This window comes from Mustela lutreola, chromosome 1 (genome assembly GCF_030435805.1).
Source record: "Mustela lutreola isolate mMusLut2 chromosome 1, mMusLut2.pri, whole genome shotgun sequence".
Taxonomy (NCBI): domain Eukaryota; kingdom Metazoa; phylum Chordata; class Mammalia; order Carnivora; family Mustelidae; genus Mustela; species Mustela lutreola.
Window position 1 is genome coordinate 233,727,056 of NC_081290.1, and position 19,620 is coordinate 233,746,675.

The 19,620-nt window shown below is 41.5% G+C and overlaps 1 protein-coding gene across 1 annotated transcript; it reads left to right on the plus strand.

The window, feature by feature from the left end:
• The first annotated feature begins 13,116 nt into the window (after positions 1–13,116).
• LOC131833737 (olfactory receptor 51G2-like) lies at positions 13,117–14,154 on the plus strand. Its single transcript, XM_059177445.1, has one exon. It carries the CDS (start codon positions 13,117–13,119, stop codon positions 14,152–14,154), a length of 1,038 nt encoding a protein of 345 aa, XP_059033428.1.
• The last annotated feature ends 5,466 nt before the right edge of the window (positions 14,155–19,620 follow it).

Genomic DNA, 19,620 nt, shown 5'->3' on the forward strand with positions numbered 1-19,620 from the left:
ACCCTCCCCTCAGCCCCTGGAAGCTACCATTCAATTTTCAGTCTCTACAAATCTGACTCCTTTAGGTGCCCCAATGTAAGTGGAATCATATAGTATTTGTTCTTCTGTGACTGGCTTATTTCACTTAACAAAAGGTCCTCAAGTTTCCTCCATGTTGTAGCATGTGGCAGGATTTCCTTTCTTTTAAAGGCTGAATAATATCCCAATGTTTATAAATGCATTTTGTTTATCCATTCATTTGTGAATGGACACTTGGGTGGCTTCCATCTTTTGACTACTGTGAATACTGTTGCTATGGCAGGTTGTATGATTTAAGCCACATAACAATTTAGTGATTTAGGAATTCTTAAACTCACATCCCAGGAGAGGACATGGAGTCTGAATGGAGTAAAGTGACTTGATTGAAGTGGCATAGTAAGTAGATGCATGAGAATTAAAGGTCAGGGAAGACACTTATTTTAGTGACATCCCAGAGATAAAAGGCTGCCCCGTCAGCTCAAGCAGAGGTTGTAGGAGCAGCTGGGAGGGATGTGGTCATAAGCTGTAGAGGAGGAAGGGGAAAAAAGGAAGGGCGAGGAGACTAGAATGACTCTCAATTCCTTCCAACTCTCTCTCTCTCTCTCTCTCTCTCTCTCTCTCTATATATATATATATATATATATATATACAGAATAATTGAGAAAAAAAATATATATATTTGTCCCTGTATAACTGCTTAATGTTTTCTATAGATTTAGGGAACCTAAAAATACTTCTTGCCTTTTTGAAATTTCCAGTTCTGTTTTTAAGAGAATTTGTGTAGTGGAAGGTTATCAGGTGACATCTAACATCCAAGTTGCATCACTGTACTGATTCGATTCCTGGACCATAGTTCCAGAAAGCAAAGTGGAAAAAAAAAACCAAAGAAAGAGACCCATGTATGAATTTTGCAGACACTCAGAAAATGCTCTGCCTCACATCACTGCACTCACTCACTCCTATAGGCAGTGAGTAAGCCACTGTTGGATGTGGTAGAAGAGAACACAGATCCCATGATAGGGCAGACAGGGATTCAGGGCTAACCCTGCTCTTTACCAGCCACGTGCCATCTCTCTGAGTTTCCTTTTTTTAACCTATTAAGTAAAGATATTAATAAATAACACAGGGTTGCTTTGGTAATATTCAATAATATGCATCTAAACTGATGGATAGAACACAGGCAAGCTCAGTATTGGTACTAGCTGTAAGACCAAAGCTGCTAGTCATTCCAACTTCCCCTCACTCACTGCCAGTACCTTAGTCCTCCAGTGTTATTTTCCTGGTGAGTCAACCAAATCATTCCTGAAGGATCAGTATCCTTAATGTTCTTGTCTTTAATGCACTGGCCGTTGCCATCAGGCAATCATAACTAGGAATCTCTCCAATGTATATTTTGGGTTTTAGGCATAGTCCTTCTTGGTCCATTATGTACCAACCACTTGAATTCTTCTTGGTAATAAGGATAATTCACTACAGCCAGTATAGAAACCCCATCCTCTATTTATCAGTGGCTGAAGAAGCCCCAGAGCCAAGGGATAGTTGCAAATTCCAATTTATTAGAACCAGCTTTGCTTACTCTGGTAGAAAGTCCTAGTCATTGTCATTGTGCCCCCCCCTTTTTTTTTTTTTTTACTAAACAGGCTGAGCACTATATTGGGGGATGGAAAGAAAGTGTTCTATAAAGGAGCTATTAGTTTGGTGATAATAGGGGCCCCTTGATTTTTCTGAAGTGTGTGTATATAGTAGATATGAAAAAATATTTGTTGATTTTAATCACTTATCAGAGTTTATGGGACAACCTTCCTATGTGATACATTGGGGTTTCCAAACTGGTGTCATAGCTGTGCCTTTAGCAGGGCATCTCATAGTCTTATTGGGCCAACTTTTTCTGGCTAATGGTGTATGTTGTAAGACTAATGCATTCCATAGGGCAATCCTATTATCAGAATTCTTTAATTGCAAAGTCAGTTGCTCAGTTACAAGTGATGTTGGGATATCCTGATGGTTTAAGTCTAAAAATGGTAGTGCTGGAAGAAGCAGTGTAGGAGAGAAGATGTATCTGTCTTTGAAATATTACTACCTATTTTGTGAGGACAAATTGCTGTTGGTTCAATGCAACTAATGTGCCACTAGAAGACTATCTAGGTTCTTCTAGAAATAGTGAAAATTCAGGCTTAGAGTTGGCCTTTTATTTATCTGTCCAGAGCAGCAGGGATGGAGGCTCTAACTGAGCATGGGCTTCCCCTCACTGAGGCTTCTCTGTTTACCTCTACTCATATGGACCCTTGCACAGAAGTCCATTGAATGGCAACAGGTCACTGGAGCAGAGATTGATCAATAGCCACTGGATAGGTTTAATTATTACTAATTAAAACTGATGCATTTAGAGTATAGGTACCTGGCACAGGGTATCTAGTTTAGTAATAAGGGTTTAAGTCCTGTTTGATTCCATATGCAATGATCTTAACAACAGTCCTGGCAAGGCTTTTTAATATTTCTTTATTTGAGAGTGAGAGAGAGAGAGAGAGAGAGAGAGAGCGAGCACGCATGGGCAGGATAAGGGGCAGAGGGAGAAGCAAACTCTCCGCTGAACAGAGAACCTGATGTGGGGCTCAATCCTAAGATCCTGGGACTATGGCCTGAGCTGAAGGGAGATGCTTAACTGACGGAGACACCCAGGTACCCCCCCCCCCCCCCGCCAGCAAGCCTTTTATTTCTACATATTTAAGGCCAACTCTTCTCAGTCTCAACTCAAATAACATTTTCTTTATATAAAGACTTCTCTATTTCTCTCTTGTCTACTAAAGAGTCCATTTTAGTTTTTACACATACTTTACTTTCTTCTGGAGGCATAAGTTAGGATAGGATTGGTACCTGATTAATCTGTAGGTAAAGTGGAACCCCAATATTGCGAACCATTTCAAAGACTACAAGATAATGTAGACTTTAGAGTGAATAGAATAGTCTCTCAGGAGCAGATGGAATTGCTCTTAGGTTTCATCCATCTACTTCCATTTACCATCTTCCCTCCCACTCCAGATTTGAGAGACAACCTAATATTAGCCATATTTATTAGCTTTAAGGCAAAGAATGCATCTCAGAATGCAGAGCTAGAAAAGCTAAAGAAACAATTTCATCAGAAAGATGCCCAAATGTCCAACTGACAGAATGGGAGAAGATATTTGCAAACGACATATCAGATAAAGGACTAGTGTCCAGAATCTATAAAGAACTTAGCAAACTCAACACCCAAAGAACAAATAATCCAATCAAGAAATGGGCAGAAGACATGAACAGACATTTCTGCAAAGAAGACATCCAGATGGCGAACAGACACATGAAAAAGTGCTCCATATCACTCGGCATCAGGGAAATACAAATCAAAACCACAATGAGATATCACCTCACACCAGTCAGAATGGCTAAAATCAACAAGTCAGGAAATGACAGATGCTGGCGAAGATGCGGAGAAAGGGGAACCCTCCTACACTGTTGGTGGGAATGCAAGCTGGTGCAGCCACTCTGGAAAACAGCATGGAGGTTCCTCAAAATGTTGAAAATAGAACTGCCCTATGACCCAGCAATTGCACTATTGGGTATTTACCCTAAAGATACAAATGTAGTGATCCAAAGGGACACATGCACCCGAATGTTTATAGCAGCAATGTCCACAATAGCCAAACTATGGAAAGAACCTAGATGTCCATCAACAGATGAATGGATCAAGAAGATGTGGTATATATACACAATGGAATACTATGCAGCCATCAAAAGAAATGAAATCTTGCCATTTGCAACAACGTGGATGGAACTAGAGCGTATCATGCTTAGCGAAATAAGTCAAGCAGAGAAAGACAACTATCATATGATCTCCCTGATATGAGGAAGTGGTGATGCAACATGGAGGCTTAAGTGGGTAGAAGAATAAATGAAACAAGATGGGATTGGGAGGGAGACAAACCATAAGTGACTCTTAATCTCACAAAACAAACTGAGGGTTGCCGGGGGGGAGGGGGTTGGGGAGAAGGGGGTGGGATTATGGACATTGGGGAGGGTATGTGATTTGGTGAGTGCTGTGAAGTGTGTAAACCTGGTGATTCACAGACCTGGGGATAAAAATATATGTTTATAAAAAATATATGTTTATAAAAAATAAAAAATTAAAAAAAAAAGGGCAAAAAAAAAAAAAAGAAAGATGCCCAAATGTCAACATAGTTAATTAAAAAAAATAGTTAAGACTCTATTAAAAATCATGTCAACTTTTTAGAGCCTGAAACACAAGAAACTGAAAAATTTCTAAGATTTCAATGAATGAGAAAAAGGGGTATGTGGTAGGTATGGGAAAACCTTATATTGGGGTACATCCCATGGAGGAGAGAGCTTGGTCTCCTAATTGGGAAAACCACTAAGAAAACCTCAGGAGATGCTATTGGCCTCAAGCAGACAGAACCTTGAAATGTCCTGTTCTTGAATCTGCAGGACACACTAGGACCTGGAGTGGAATAAAGAGGAGTCAGGACATCCTGTGGGGTAGGCTGTTACCTCTATATCGTCCCCCTTCCCATGTTAGAGAGAAAGGAAGAGGGGATGGTTGAAGTTAGTGAATTAAATGCTCTGACATTCTAAAATAACTGGCCAATATTTTTCAAGACTCTCAAGGTCACAAAAACCAAGTAAAAATTGAGAAACTATCACAGATTGGAAGAGCCTAAGGAGACATGATGGCTAATTGCACTATGGTTCTCTGCACTGGATCTAGGACCAAAAAATTAATACTAATAGAAAAACTGTCAAAACCTAAAATCTGGACTTTAGTTACTAGTAACGTACCACTCTTAATTCCTTAGTTCCAACAAATGTAAGTTGTTAACACTAAGGAAAGTAGGGGGGAAGATATATAGAAACTACATGGCTTTTATAACTTTTCTGTGAATCTGAAAATATCTTCAAATAAAAAGCTTATTTAAACCACCTCCCTCCCACTCCTGACCCTACCCAAACCTCTATGAATGTTAGGGGGAATGTGACCTGTGGATGGGCAAGATAGGGGTGTCCAGACATTACTGAAAGCCTGTTCTCGATTTCCTACTGGAAAGGAAAGGAGGGTCTATGGAGCTTATATGATGTGCCAAGTCCTTTACTGCATGCCTTCATAGTCTAGCATAATTCTAACAATCCTATGAAATAAGCATTATTCCTAGTAAAGCATAAAAGGCTCAAGGGGTTAATTTGCTCATTACCACACAGTTGGTAAGTGACAGATCCAGAAATAGATCCCAGCTTTTCTACTACATCATGCTTGATATGTGACCTCAGAGGGTATTACCAGGAGAGAGAGACATTGCTTCATCATTATAGCTTCATTTTCAACCACCTTCATTCCCTAGGTATGGGCAAAAAGAGAACTGTTTTCTCCTAACATGTTCCCCATGTATGAAGCACTCATGCACATCTCTTTGGCTACACTACCTGGGTTTCTCTTTGGGAGAATTTGGAAAGAACTTATATCTATTCTTTCTAGAAATGGAAATTTTTCATGGCCTCTGGTGCTCCAGCAGGACAGTTGGGTGCCCTGGTCTCTAACTATCCTCTTGGTCTCTACCTGCCTTCATCTGTCACCAGGCTGTTCATGGGGCTGGCCCTTTGGGAAAGGCAGGTGCTCAATCTGGGACAATTTAGTATTCTTCTGATGCCCCCTATGAAAAATCATCAGGATTTTCTGCTTGATGCTTCGTTCCAAGTCCCAGAGCTGCCTAGCAGCACTCAGGGGGTTCAGGAAGTTCAACTACGAAAATCTCTTGGATTTGCACTTGGATCCCAGAAGACCAGTTATTCCCCTAATTCCATCAGGAGGATTATAAAGTATTGGTCTTTACTGACAAAGCCAAAAAAATGCTTTTCACAAACAGAGGAACAGATGAAAAGAGATTCCCACTCTGGAGCGATGGTGAGTACTGGCACTGGAAGGTCAAACCTGGGGTCCAGGGTGAGGAATCCTTATAGCTTCAGCCTGTTTCAGCATTTCTGCCTCTGGGCCACACTGAACAGTCTATGTTTAGGGCTGGCAACCACCCTTCTGGTCTTTCCAAATCCCAAGAGATGAGTGTTACTTTAAGGCTTTTGCTGATCCTTTTTCTTATAACATAATAGGCTTGGGTGGACATCTGTAATGAGTTCTTATTACATTAATCAATGCCTTCTTTTGAGCTAGACCATTCCTTGCTGTTCTGGGCTGAGAAACATGGTTACTTCATGATAATAGGAAACACCATTCCTTCTCAGTCTTCAATTACCCGGCCAAATCTGGGCCAAATGAGCTATAGATGAATCTCCAGGTTCACCTGCAGAGGCTTCTTGTAGGACAGGCTGAATCTGACAGATTTCCTGCCTCATAGTATGGGGTTTCTGATTTTGGGGCAAAGACAGGTCTAGGGGATGGACTCTGCTTCAGTCTGGGGTTCAGGTTTGTGACCAAACCTCCCTTGAAACAGCATATTCTGACTAGTTTCGGCCAGTATGGAGGGGTCACTTTCCATCTCATTCTAAGTCAAGAAGGCAGTCAGCTATGTAAGAGATAATCATAGTAAACATTGAAAAGATTATGATTTCCTGATGAACTCATTTAACCTCACCAAAACTCAATGAGAAAAGTACTCATTATGTTTTATGGGTCAGAACATTAGGACAGAGAGGTTAAGAAATTTGCCCATAGTCATGTGGCTGATCAGTAGTATGAAGCCAGGATTCAAACCCAAGCTGTCTGGGTCTATTGGTATATACTTCTACTCTGTACTGCCCATCCAGAATAAAATACAGGTTAGAGGCCAGCCTGTCCCAAACTCTGAAATGCTAATGTGAGAAGACACATAATTTTAATAGAACATACAGTAGTCATGTTATAAAAAACCCTCAAGGAAGTTGGAGAGATCACTTTCGCAGACACTTTTGCCTTGTGTGTTGATTCTGGAGGGAAGATCACAGAAGGCTGGGTTATAACACATTGATAGGTACAGGCCTGTATACCAGGATGATTCTATCGTTTAAAATTTAATACCATTCAGTACTAGGGATATTCCCACCCCATCCCAGACCTTGGCATCTCATTATAAATAGCCAGACAGCATCAGTTAAATCTAATCAAGGATTCATAGTTGCCAATTTTTGAAATCAGGCAACAGATATACTTAAATTTGAAGGGGATCTACTGTTCAAAAATATTTAAAGTGATTTAGAAAAGACTGATAGAATCAGACTTACTTAATGATTTTTATTACTATATAGATCCTAAATTGATACATAAATGAAAACCTTTGGAGGAACTCTGATTTTATTCCTCCACTCAGATTTCACTGCAATCTCATTGATAGCATTTGGGATCTAAGTCCTGTATTGAAGCTATAGGCTCTGAGAATCTCTCTTTATATGTGGTAGGAGGAAGAAAGATGTATGGAGGGCAGGAAATCTCCCCACACATCCCCATTCATTCATAAATCACAATAGCAACTTCAAACAGCTAGAAAGCAGCTGGAGGTGGAAGGAGCCTGAGTTATTTCTGGGGAGTTAGAGACCCTGCAATTTGTGACTGCCCAGTTATAGCTGTGTGGCCCAGGCAGGTTTATGCTAAGCTTATTTCTGAGCAGAGCAGTGATAGAGCTAATTTTGACTACAGCAAAACAGCATCATGGGCTTGTGGAAAACTCGGATCCCTAGTTCCAAGATGCTGGTCTCTGCTAGACTAGAGCTGTCCATACCAAAGCTGATTTTTCCATAAACTTCCTCTTGGCCCCAGGCCTGGGGCTTCTTCAATCCTAGGACTTAGCTGGCAAATCCAGAGGCTTAAAGCTTTACATCCCCACCTCGAGTGCTGGGGACTGATGCCTGGTTGCCGTAGAAATCTTTTGGGGTAGAGGAAGGTGTCTCCAATCATCTCTAAGCTGGGTTATTTCTTTTCAGTGGCTCATAGTTCAGCTACAGGCCATGTGGGCACAGAATTCCCTGACTAGAGAAAGAAAAATTCTTTCTGGAACCTGAATGAGGAAGATTGCGGAGGGGCAGAAAGTGTAGTTTAATTCTGTCCCTCCCCACCCCCGTCCTCAGAAGGATCTGCTCTGCATTGTTTCCCTCTCTGTCTCCCTCTTTTTTCTTTCCAGATACAGTATTTTTTTTTTTTAGATTTTATTTATTTATTTGACAGAGAGAGATCATAAGTAGGCAGAGAGGCAGGCAGAGAGAGAGAGGAGGAAGCAGGCTCCCTGCTGAGCAGAGAGCCCGATGCGGGACTCGATCCCAGGACCCTGAGATCACAACCTGAGCCGAAGGCAGCGGCTTAACCCACTGAGCCACCCAGGCGCCCCTCCAGATACAGTATTATCATGTTTCTCCTTTGCTTTCTCAGGAGACTACTACTTTGAGGAGAAAGTTCTTCTTCCTAAACCATGAGCCTATAATTAAACTTATGCATTATGCAGCACAGGGACAGTTAATAAGCACATGGGCCCCTTATAAACTTAGAATTTTTCTATGGGGGAAATTCAAGATTGATGCATATTATAAGTGATTGGAGAGGAGGCAAGGGTGGTAAACAAGGAGATCCCATACATCTATAGTCCTGAGCTTCTTTGGGGATGAACATCTGTGGCACTAATAATCTAGCTAGCACAAAGCAGCAGCATAACACCGTGCTCAAAAATGACAGTTCTAGAGTCAGACTGCTTAGATTTGAACCCAGGCTCATCCACTTTCTTACCTCATGATCTTAAGAAAGTTTTTCAATGACTTGGGGGCTCAGTTTTCACATAGCAAAGTGGGAATGATAATAATAACCACCTTACAAAGCAGTTAATACTCGAATATTAGCTTTTATCATTTTTAAGTGCTTATTATGTGCCAGGCACTGTCCTAAGTGCTTTGCATGCATTCTCATTTTACAATACTCTCAAGGGATAAATATTATTTTCAAAGATTTTAGAGGTGAGAATTCTGAGGAATGGACAGCCACATGAACTTTGGAGTCAAATGGATGGAGCTTGAAGCTGGCCTTCTGCGGACCTTTTGTGTGGTCCCTGTCAAGTTTCTGCATCTCTCAGACTATTTCTCCATTTCCAGAAGGGGTGTGTGTGATGCCACTAATAGGCTTTGGAAGTAGGGAGACTTCATGAGATAATGAATGTGAAATATGCTTGTTATTACATTTCAGTGCCTACCATGTGCTAAACAGTTTATAATCTTTCCCTGTGTTCATGCTCTGTGATGTCAGTGTTCTTGTCCTTTGAACACTACTTTTTGGTGAACTCCTTGTTACTCCTGCAGCACAGGAGTGGAAGAGGAGGGAGCAGCCTCCCTGTATCAACCACCACAACACTCTTGGGTCTTGGGTGCAGGTGGGCTATGGAAGGGGACTTGGCCACTGCTTCCAGGGGATGAGTCACAACCTGTGTGAAAAGGCTAGAAAAACTAGAAATGATTGGAGCAGAACGGTCTAGCTGGACTGATCTGAAGACTGCTTTTATTGGGGGACCTCATTCCAGTGTCCAACTTCTGCATCTGCTTTAGAGGAAGTGGCTTTGGAGGGAGGGGACAGAAAAACTGGCCTTTAAATTGTCTTGAGGGCTGGGCACCTAATAATCATAAAGTGCCAGAACAATTCTTCCTTGTATAAAGCAATTGAGCAAATAGCTTTCTCTTTAGGCCAGCTTGGATTTAAATCCCCAGATCCACAACCTAGTTTCAAGACCTTGGCAAAGTCACTTAGCCCCTCTGAACCCCAGTTTTTTTCATCAGAAAATGGAAAAAGGGTTTCTCCACAGGGTTGAGGATTAAGCCAGCAATATGTGTATTGAACATTTATAAAAGGCCAATGTGTTATTTCTGACTTTTACATTATTTTGTAAGAAAAAAGAACTATGAAGGAGAAGGAAGAAAGCAAGGAGCATAGCAAAAAGGGAAAAATGGGGGCACCTGGGTGGCTCAGTGGGTTAAGCTGCTGCCTTCGGCTCAGGTCATGATCTCAGGGTCCTGGGATGGAGTCCCATATCGGGCTCTCTGCTCAGCAGGGAGCCTGCTTCCCTTCCTCTCTCTCTCTCTGCCTGCCTCTCTGTCTACTTGTGATATCTCTCTCTCTCTGTCAAATAAATAAATAAATAAATAAATCTTAAAAAAAAAAAAGGGAGGGGCACCTGGGTGGCTCAGTGGGTTAAGCCGCTGCCTTCGGCTCAGGTCATGATCTCAGGGTCCTGGGATCAAGTCCCGCATCGGGCACTCTGCTCAGCAGAGAGCCTGCTTCCCTCTCTCTCTCTGCCTGCCTCTCTGCCTACCTGTGATTTCTCACTGTCAAATAAATAGATAAAATCTTTAAAAAAAAAAAAAAGGGAAAAATGGGGTAGAGCAGAGTAGATTTAACACTAGCACACTGATATACAGATCCCTAGGAATCAGAGATCAGCTTCCACGTGCCTGAGATGTCAGACACTGACTTATTCTCAGGTGTGACTGTGGGCTTGTGGTTGTCATTGCACTCTGCTATGGACAGAAGCTTTGTACAAAATGACACTATATGGAATGGCAGTTGGCAAAAGTGTTGCTTTGGATGGTCCCTAAGCTGCTCTTTTGCTGAATAGACCATTGTGTTTTTTTGAACAGGGGAAAAGCCCCTCCATTTGGGCTCTGGTCTATCAGATAATGCATGTCTTGCCTGACATTAGGACAAGTTTTGTAAACTGTCTACTGCACTGTCTTGAGAATCAGTGCTGAGCTGAGATCAGGATCGTTCACTTACAGCAATTTAGTCAACCTGAGACTCATCTTATTGTTATGAGTGTAGGTAACATCCTTACTCAGTGTCTGGTACATGGTCAATAAATGATAGCAACTGTTCTTATCATCACCATCATCATCATCATCATCATCAGAGACTGATGGGTGGATCCATATACACTCACATTGGGACAAAACCACATTCCTTTAGTCTATCCCTGCCTTATGTGAATTTTCATTGCTATATGCCACTTCCTAGCACAGTGCTTAGCATAGAACAGAAAGTCAGTTTAGTAAGATAGTGCTTTTAAGACAAGTCATCTATTCATCCTTTCAGCAAATAGACAAAATTGAACGAAGGAAGGCACATAGAAGAGTGTATATTGCATGATTCTAACAGGTAAATTAATCTGTGATATTAGAAGTCAGAAAGGTGGTTATCATTGAGAGGATGGGGTGACCAGAAGGGGTCCCAGAGTGTTCTTGGGGAGCTGACAATGTTCTGTTTCACTTCAAGGAAATTCAATCTTGACAATTAATTACAGGTAGGCTTTTCTATGTGTTTTATATACTTTAAAAAAAAGAATTAACAAGTATAGTAAATTTGCTGGTAGAAAGATATCTTATGAGTAGTGTTTATAATGCTTAGGGAACTGGTGATAGAATAAGTTACAGATTTAGCATGGACAAAGTCTCTCCCTCTCTGCCCCAGTATAAAGATCTTACTTAGACCTGATCCTTCAGAATGAGGGGCCAGATCATTAAAAGAAGTTATGATAGGAGACATCCTCCTATAACAAATCTGATCACTGTTTCCTCTCTATGCATGTACTCATTTAATTGTCCATACTTCCCTTTTTAAAAGTTTTCTGAGAATTCTGTTGGAAATTTTGATAATGGATACAGAAAGACTGAAGAAAGTAGGACAGTTAGGAGGCATAAATATCTAGAGAAATGATGACAATTTGTAGTTTCATTGGGATCTGATTTGAGGAATATGTGTTAGAGTGGGGAAAAAAAAAAAAAAAAAGATCTCCCCCCTCCCCGGGAGATTTCATGGATAACAGGAATGGAAGGAAGGCCTGGCAGGTATTAGAGGGTGAGCCCTGGGGACAAAGTAGGGGAATTACAGTTTGTGCTTCTGTGAGACATTCAATTTATAATGCAAACAGATGTGAAGTTAGTAGACACAGGGAAGATGCAGTGCTGTTGCTGAAGAGAGAATCTGGAGAGAATGGAGAGTCTGAAGGTGTGATGGGAAGTTATGGGATCAGAGGAACTTTCACACTACACTCTGGCCTCCTTGCTTAACTTTATTAATCCTGGGGTTCTGGAAATTCAGCTGCTCTAACTCTTCAGGTGGTTACCCTCAGGCCAGTCAGCCTCACCCTTCTGCCCACACAAAGGAGAACTTCAAAGTACTTGGGGGCTATCATAAGAGCTTTTATGGCAAGAGGGCTGAAAGAGATATGTCAGAGCACAGTGCCTTCCTATTGAGTCCATGTCCATAGGACTGCCTCAAAAGCAGAGTCAGAAGCTTCAAGCAGCCAGGGAGGTGGAGATGGGCCTGGGGAAGATGGCATTTTAACAGAAGTACATCATCTGAGTTCCTATTTTGTTTACCAGACTTAGCTTGAAGAACTCTTGGATACTTACTCTTAAGTCAACCCATCTTCTCAGGAGAGAAATTTGTCGCTATTGAACACATTCAAAAGAACCTATATGCGGCCCCAAAGGAATTTCCAGAAAAGAAATACAGAAAATGTTGGTTTTATACAGCACTAGAGGAAAAACCAAAACCAGCCTCCTCAGACAGAGATTTTGAAAATACATCCTTTGTGTGCCTGTGTCCTTTCTAGTGTTGTTTGTTAATAGTGTTGTTTGTATATTGGGCTGTGGAAAACCTGCCTCTAAGAGTAAATAAAAATGGAGTCTCTTCTGCTTATTCATAATACCATAATACCTAAATCTTGACATAAAATTATTCTCCATTCTTCATTATTTAATTTGAGGAGACACTCTGGAGATAGGCCTTTGAGTATAGCTTAAGTGAATAAAGAAGGTTGTTTAGGCTCAAGAAAAGATACTGAGTAGCTAAAGCAGTAAGCAGAGATCAATGCTTACAATGTATTCATTATCCCTATATCCAAAGAGAAGGCTAAAGTAGCCAGGAGATGGAGAGAAATGGGCTTCTAAGGGGAATGAGGTTTCTTTCATGGCCTAAGAAAGGGTTATGGGGTAGATTTTCCTTTCCATACTACACTTATTAGGGACTTTATATAAGTGATGATCAAATGAATGAATGTCTCTTACTTGTAGGATGGACAACTCCCTCCTGGAAACACTATGTTCTCCTGCAACACCAGCACTTCTGGTCATTCTACATTCCTCCTCACTGGATTTCCAGGCCTGGAAGCCTCTCATCATTGGGTTTCCATCCCCATTAACCTCATCTGTGTGGTTTCCGTCCTGGGTAACAGTTTCATCCTTCTCCTGATCCGCACAGATCCATCCTTACATGAACCCATGTACATCTTCCTATCCATGTTGGCAGCCTCTGATCTGGGACTTTGTGCCTCTACCTTCCCCACCATGATGCGGCTCTTCTGGCTGGGTGCTCGTGAGCTGCCCTTTGATCTCTGTGCTGCACAAATGTTCTTCATCCATGCCTTCACCTATGTGGAATCTGGTGTGCTGCTGGCCATGGCCTTTGATCGTTTTGTTGCCATCCGGGAACCTCTGCATTATGCCACAATTCTGACCCACTCAGCCATGGCCAGAGTGGGGGCTGCCATCCTGGTGAGGGCTGTCCTGCTCAACCTCCCAGGACCCATCCTCCTGCGACGTCTGCTTTTTCCCCAGATCAGTGTACTCTCTCATTGTTACTGCCTACACTGTGACCTTGTGGGATTGGCCTGCTCAGACACCCAGATCAACAGCTTGGTTGGCCTGGTCTCCATCCTCTTGTCACTGGGCCTTGACTCCTTCCTCATCATGCTCTCATATGCCCTGATCCTACGAACAGTGCTGGGCATTGCATCACCTGGGGAAAGGTTCAAGGCACTCAACACATGTGTCTCACACCTCTGCATTGTTCTCATCTTTTATTTGCCCAAACTGGGGTTATCTGTGCTGCACCGAGTAGAGAAACACAGCTATCCTGCTCTGGCAGTACTCATGGCCAACCTGCACTTCTTGGTCCCACCCTTCATGAACCCCATTGTTTACTGCATCAAGTCTAAGCAGATACGTCAGGGCCTCCTAAAGCGCTTCCAGCAGAAAAGGGTAGATATCTCCTGGAAGAGCAGAAGGACCCAGAAACACAAGACCTCTGTGGGGAAACCTGGGTCTTTGGGTGGGGGAGAATTAGTGCTGGAGAGTTAATTTTTGAGGTTTGAATGATTCAGCTTCCATGGTTGAGCCCTTTGTGGGGACACAATCAGCTTATATAATTATAATTTTGGGGGACTTGAGACCACTGAAAAGTATATTTAAGTATTACCTTGTTAGTCCTGTCATTGTTCTTATTAGAGCTATACTATTTCAGACTCACACTGTGACATCTCCTTTTCTAGGGGGCCTAGCCACAGCACCTGAGAGGATGTGTATGCATACCCATTTGTGCAGGCACCTCTCTCCTTTTCCCCACTGGATTCCCCTCCTTCCATTTCATTTCCAAGCCTAAGGAAGAACTATATCCCTGTTATATATAAGGTTAGGTAGAAGTAAACTATATTACCTTAACACTGCTTTTTCCCAAATTCAATATTAACCAGCTCACAAATCAGGAAACAGACAAGGGGGTGTGTGTGGATGGTGGGAAACACACAAGGTGACACTGTACATGTTGAATTTATCTAGCACTTATTTACAGCCTAGGGAGTGATATTTTTCTCTTGATTCTCTTCAGGCATGTCTCTGCTTTGAGCTTGAAGTTTGGTACTGGTAAACCCAGGAAAGCTGCTCAGCAGAACTCCTGGATCATGCTGGAGCATCAATGGTACAAGTGGAACATCCCACTCACTTCCAATGCAGATGATTTGCTAGGATATAAGCTCAATGAGACCAGAAATTTGGGGACTGTTTTGTTCACTGATATGTCCCCAGCTCCAAGAACAGTGCCTACCATATAATAGGTGCTCAATATATATTGTTGAATATATATTGAGTAGGGAAGACAAAGGGACAAAAAAAAAAAAAAAGACTTTATGGCTGGTCCTCAGGAAGGGAAAGGACTAAGAGATCTGAATGTCTGAGGCCTGTAGGGATAATGAGTAGTTGATAAATTGCAGTGGAATGAGGTAAGGATGGGATGTCAGATATCACATGATCAGGACATCAGGATGTGTCGATATCACATGATTAGGAAGCCTGTTTCCAAGGATGCAGCTCAGAGAGGAGCTTCAATTTTTTTTTTTTTTTTTTTTTGTGGAGATTTCCCCAAAGCTGTTTGCAAATTTCCAGAAGGAATTTTACCCAGAAACTGAAGGGTACTCCACACTAGAGCTAGCATTGCCCTTGGCCTGCTCAGCCCTAAAATAACCAAACACTTGATGGGGAACTGAAATAGGGATATTCCTGGTAGAAAACCACTACTAAAATTTAATAGAAAAAGCCACAATAAAGCTATTTAGAAATTCTTGCTTTTATCTATAGCTACCTAGATAATTGATAATTTACTGCTTATAGTCATTTCTATGTATCATCTTCAGGAACTGAGAGGAGAGAATAGGAACTCAGAGGCAGGAGGCAGGATAGGTAGCTACGAGCCCTATACATGCAGTTCTAGCTGGAAAGGCTGTTTCCCCATTAGAGGTATTCATTTTGGCCACTGTATCCACTGTAGGATTCTAAGAATCTCAGATCCCCATGCTTATCAACAACTAGGAGAAGGCCACTGCCAACACGGTGTGTTTGAAGGTCACAGATCCTGCCCATAGAGGTCAAGAAACAAGGATAATGAATCATTAGTTTAGAGTTACCATTTCAGAATAGTGTATCTAGTAGTAGCCAGCTAAAGGCTTTAATAAGTCTAGTTTTTTTTTTTTTTTTTAGTAACCCACTAGTTTTTTTAAAATTTCTTTTCAGCGAAATAGTATTCATTGTTTTTGCACCATACCCAGGGCTTTATGAAATCCGTGCCCTCCCCAATACCCACCACCTGGTTTCCCCAACCTCCCACCCCCCGCCTCTTCAAAACCCTCAGATTGTTTTTCAGAGTCCATAGTCTCTCATGGTTCACCTCACCTTCCAATTTCCCTCAGTTCCCTTCTCCTCTCCATCTCCCCATGTCCTCCATGTTATTTGTTATGCTCCACAAATAAGTGAAACCATTTGATAATTGACTCTCTCTGCTTGACTTATTTCACTCAGCATAATCTCTTCCAGTCCCGTCCATGTTGCTACAAAAGTTGGGTATTCATCCTTTCTGATGGAGGCATAATCCTCCATAGTGTATATGGACCACATCCTCCTTATCCATTTGTCCACTGAAGGGCATCTTGGTTCTTTCCACAGTTTGGTGACTGTGACCATTGCTGCTATAAACATAGGAGTACAGATGGCCCTTCTTTTCACTTCATCTGTATCTTTGGGGTAAATACCCAGTAGTGCAATTGCAGGTCATAGGGAAGCTCTATTTTTAATTTCTTGAGGAATCTCCACACTGTTCTCCAAAGAGGCTACACCAACTTGCATTCCCACCAACAGTGTAAGAGGGTTCCCCTTTCTCCACATCCTCTCCAACACATGTTGTTTCCTGTCTTGCTAATTTTGGCCATTCTAACTGGTGTAAGGTGATATGTCAATGTGGTTTTAATTTGAATCTCCCTGATGGCTAGTGATGATGAACATTTTTTCATGTGTCTGATAGCCATTTGTATGTCTTCATTGGAGAAGTGTCGTTTCATATCTTCTGCCCATTTTTTATATGATTATCTGTTTTGTGTGTGTTGAGTTTGAGGAGTTCTTTATAGATACTGGATACCAACCTTTTGTCTGTACTGTCATTTGCAAATATCTTCTCCCATTCCATGGGTTGCCCCTTTGTTTTGTTGACTGTTTCCTTTGCTGTGCAGAAGGTTTTGATCTTGATGAAGTCCCAAAAGTTCACTTTTGCTTTTGTTTCTTTTGCCTTTGGAGACATATCTTGAAAGAAGCTGCTGTCCATCTAGGATTCTGATGGATTCCTGTCTTTCATTGAGGTTTTTTTTATCCATTTCGAGTTTATCTTTGTGTATGGTGTAAGAGAATGGTTGAGTTTCATTCTTCTACATATAGCTGTCCAGTTTTCCTAGCACCATTTATTGAAGAGACTGTCTTTATTTCACTGTGTATTTTTTTTCTATTTTGTCAAAGATTATTTGACCATAGAGTTGAGAGTCCATATCTGGGCTCTCTACTCTGTTCCACTGGTCTATGTGTCTGTTTTTATGCCAGTACCGAAAGAAATTGAAGAAGACACAATAAGATGGAAGACCATTCCATGCTCTTGGATCAGAAGAATAAACATTGTTAAAATGTCTGTACTGCCTAGAGCAATCTATACTTTTAATGCCATTCTGATCAAAATTCCACCGGTATTTTTCAAAGAGCTGGAGCAAATAATCCTAAAATTTGTATGGCATCAGAAGAGACCCCGAATTGCTAAGGAAATGTTGAAAAACAAAAATAAAACTGGTAGTATCACATTATTTGATTTCAAGCTTTACTACAAAGCTGTGATCACCAAGACAGCATGGTACTGGCATAAAAATAAGTCTAGTTTGACAGGCTACTGAAGAGTAGGTCATTTGAAAAGATAGCTTGTGTTATAGGACAAGGTTTCTCATCAGGGCCACAAATCCTGGACTGGACAAGCCTGTATATGACAAGCCCATGTTATCTAGGTCCTTCTGCCCATTTCATCCACCACCCCAAAACAGGAAGGTTCTGGTCAGAGATACAGCAAGTTCATCTTTCTGAGGAGGGTCCTACCTATTTCTGTTAGAAACTCACAGCCGACATGGTGATGGTGTTTAGGACCACAAGCAGCCCTGGGATGTAAAAACAAAACAAAAAGTGTATACATGCCCCAAGGCTAGAGAAGTTGTATTGAGAGGGTTGGCAAAATTAAGCTTGGATATTCAACACCCAATCTAGGATTGTAGGGATCCTTTGGCTTTGTCATTTCTTTTCTTTTTTTTTTAAATGATTTTATTCATTTCTTTGACAGAGAGATCACAAGTAGGCAGAGAGGCAGGCGGGAGCTGGAGCAGGTTCCCCACTGAGCAAAGAGCCCAATGTGGCACTCGATCTCAGGACCCTGAGACCATGACCTGAGCTGAAGGCAGAGGCTTAGCCCAATGAGCCACCGAGGTGCCCCCTAAGAGGATGTTCTTTTTTTTTTTTTTTTAAATTTCTTTTCAGCGTAACAATATTCATTGTTTTTGCACCACACCCAGTGCTCCATGCAATCCATTCCCTCTCTAATACCTACCACCTGGTTCCCCCAATCTCCCATCCCTCACCCCTTCAAAACCCTCAGATTGTTTTTCAGAGTCCATAGTCTCTCATGGTTCACCTCACCTTCCAATTTGACACAACTCCCTTCTCCTCTCCATCTCCCCTTGTCCTCCATGCTATTTGTTATGCTCCACAAATAAGTGAAACCATATGATAATTGACTCTCTCTGCTTGACTTATTTCATTCAGCATAATCTCTTCCAGTCCCGTCCATGTTGCTACAAAAGTTGGGTATTCATCCTTTCTGATGGAGGCATAATCCTCCATAGTGTATATGGACCACATCCTCCTTATCCATTTGTCCACTGAAGGGCATCTTGGTTCTTTCCACAGTTTGGTGACTGTGACCATTGCTGCTATAAACATAGGAGTACAGATGGCCCTTCTTTTCACTTCATCTGTATCTTTGGGGTAAATACCCAGTAGTGCAATTGCAGGTCATAGGGAAGCTCTATTTTTAATTTCTTGAGGAATCTCCACACTGTTCTCCAAAGAGGCTACACCAACTTGCATTCCCACCAACAGTGTAAGAGGGTTCCCCTTTCTCCACATCCTCTCCAACACATGTTGTTTCCTGTCTTGCTAATTTTGGCCATTCTAACTGGTGTAAGGTGATATGTCAATGTGGTTTTAATTTGAATCTCCCTGATGGCTAGTGATGATGAACATTTTTTCATGTGTCTGATAGCCATTTGTATGTCTTCATTGGAGAAGTGTCGTTTCATATCTTCTGCCCATTTTTTATATGATTATCTGTTTTGTGTGTGTTGAGTTTGAGGAGTTCTTTATAGATACTGGATACCAACCTTTTGTCTGTACTGTCATTTGCAAATATCTTCTCCCATTCCATGGGTTGCCCCTTTGTTTTGTTGACTGTTTCCTTTGCTGTGCAGAAGGTTTTGATCTTGATGAAGTCCCAAAAGTTCACTTTTGCTTTTGTTTCTTTTGCCTTTGGAGACATATCTTGAAAGAAGCTGCTGTCCATCTAGGATTCTGATGGATTCCTGTCTTTCATTGAGGTTTTTTTAATCCATTTCGAGTTTATCTTTGTGTATGGTGTAAGAGAATGGTTGAGTTTCATTCTTCTACATATAGCTGTCCAGTTTTCCTAGCACCATTTATTGAAGAGACTGTCTTTTTTTCACTGTGTATTTTTTTTCTATTTTGTCAAAGATTATTTGACCATAGAGTTGAGAGTCCATATCTGGGCTCTCTACTCTGTTCCACTGGTCTATGTGTCTGTTTTTATGCCAGTACCGAAAGAAATTGAAGAAGACACAATAAGATGGAAGACCATTCCATGCTCTTGGATCAGAAGAATAAACATTGTTAAAATGTCTGTACTGC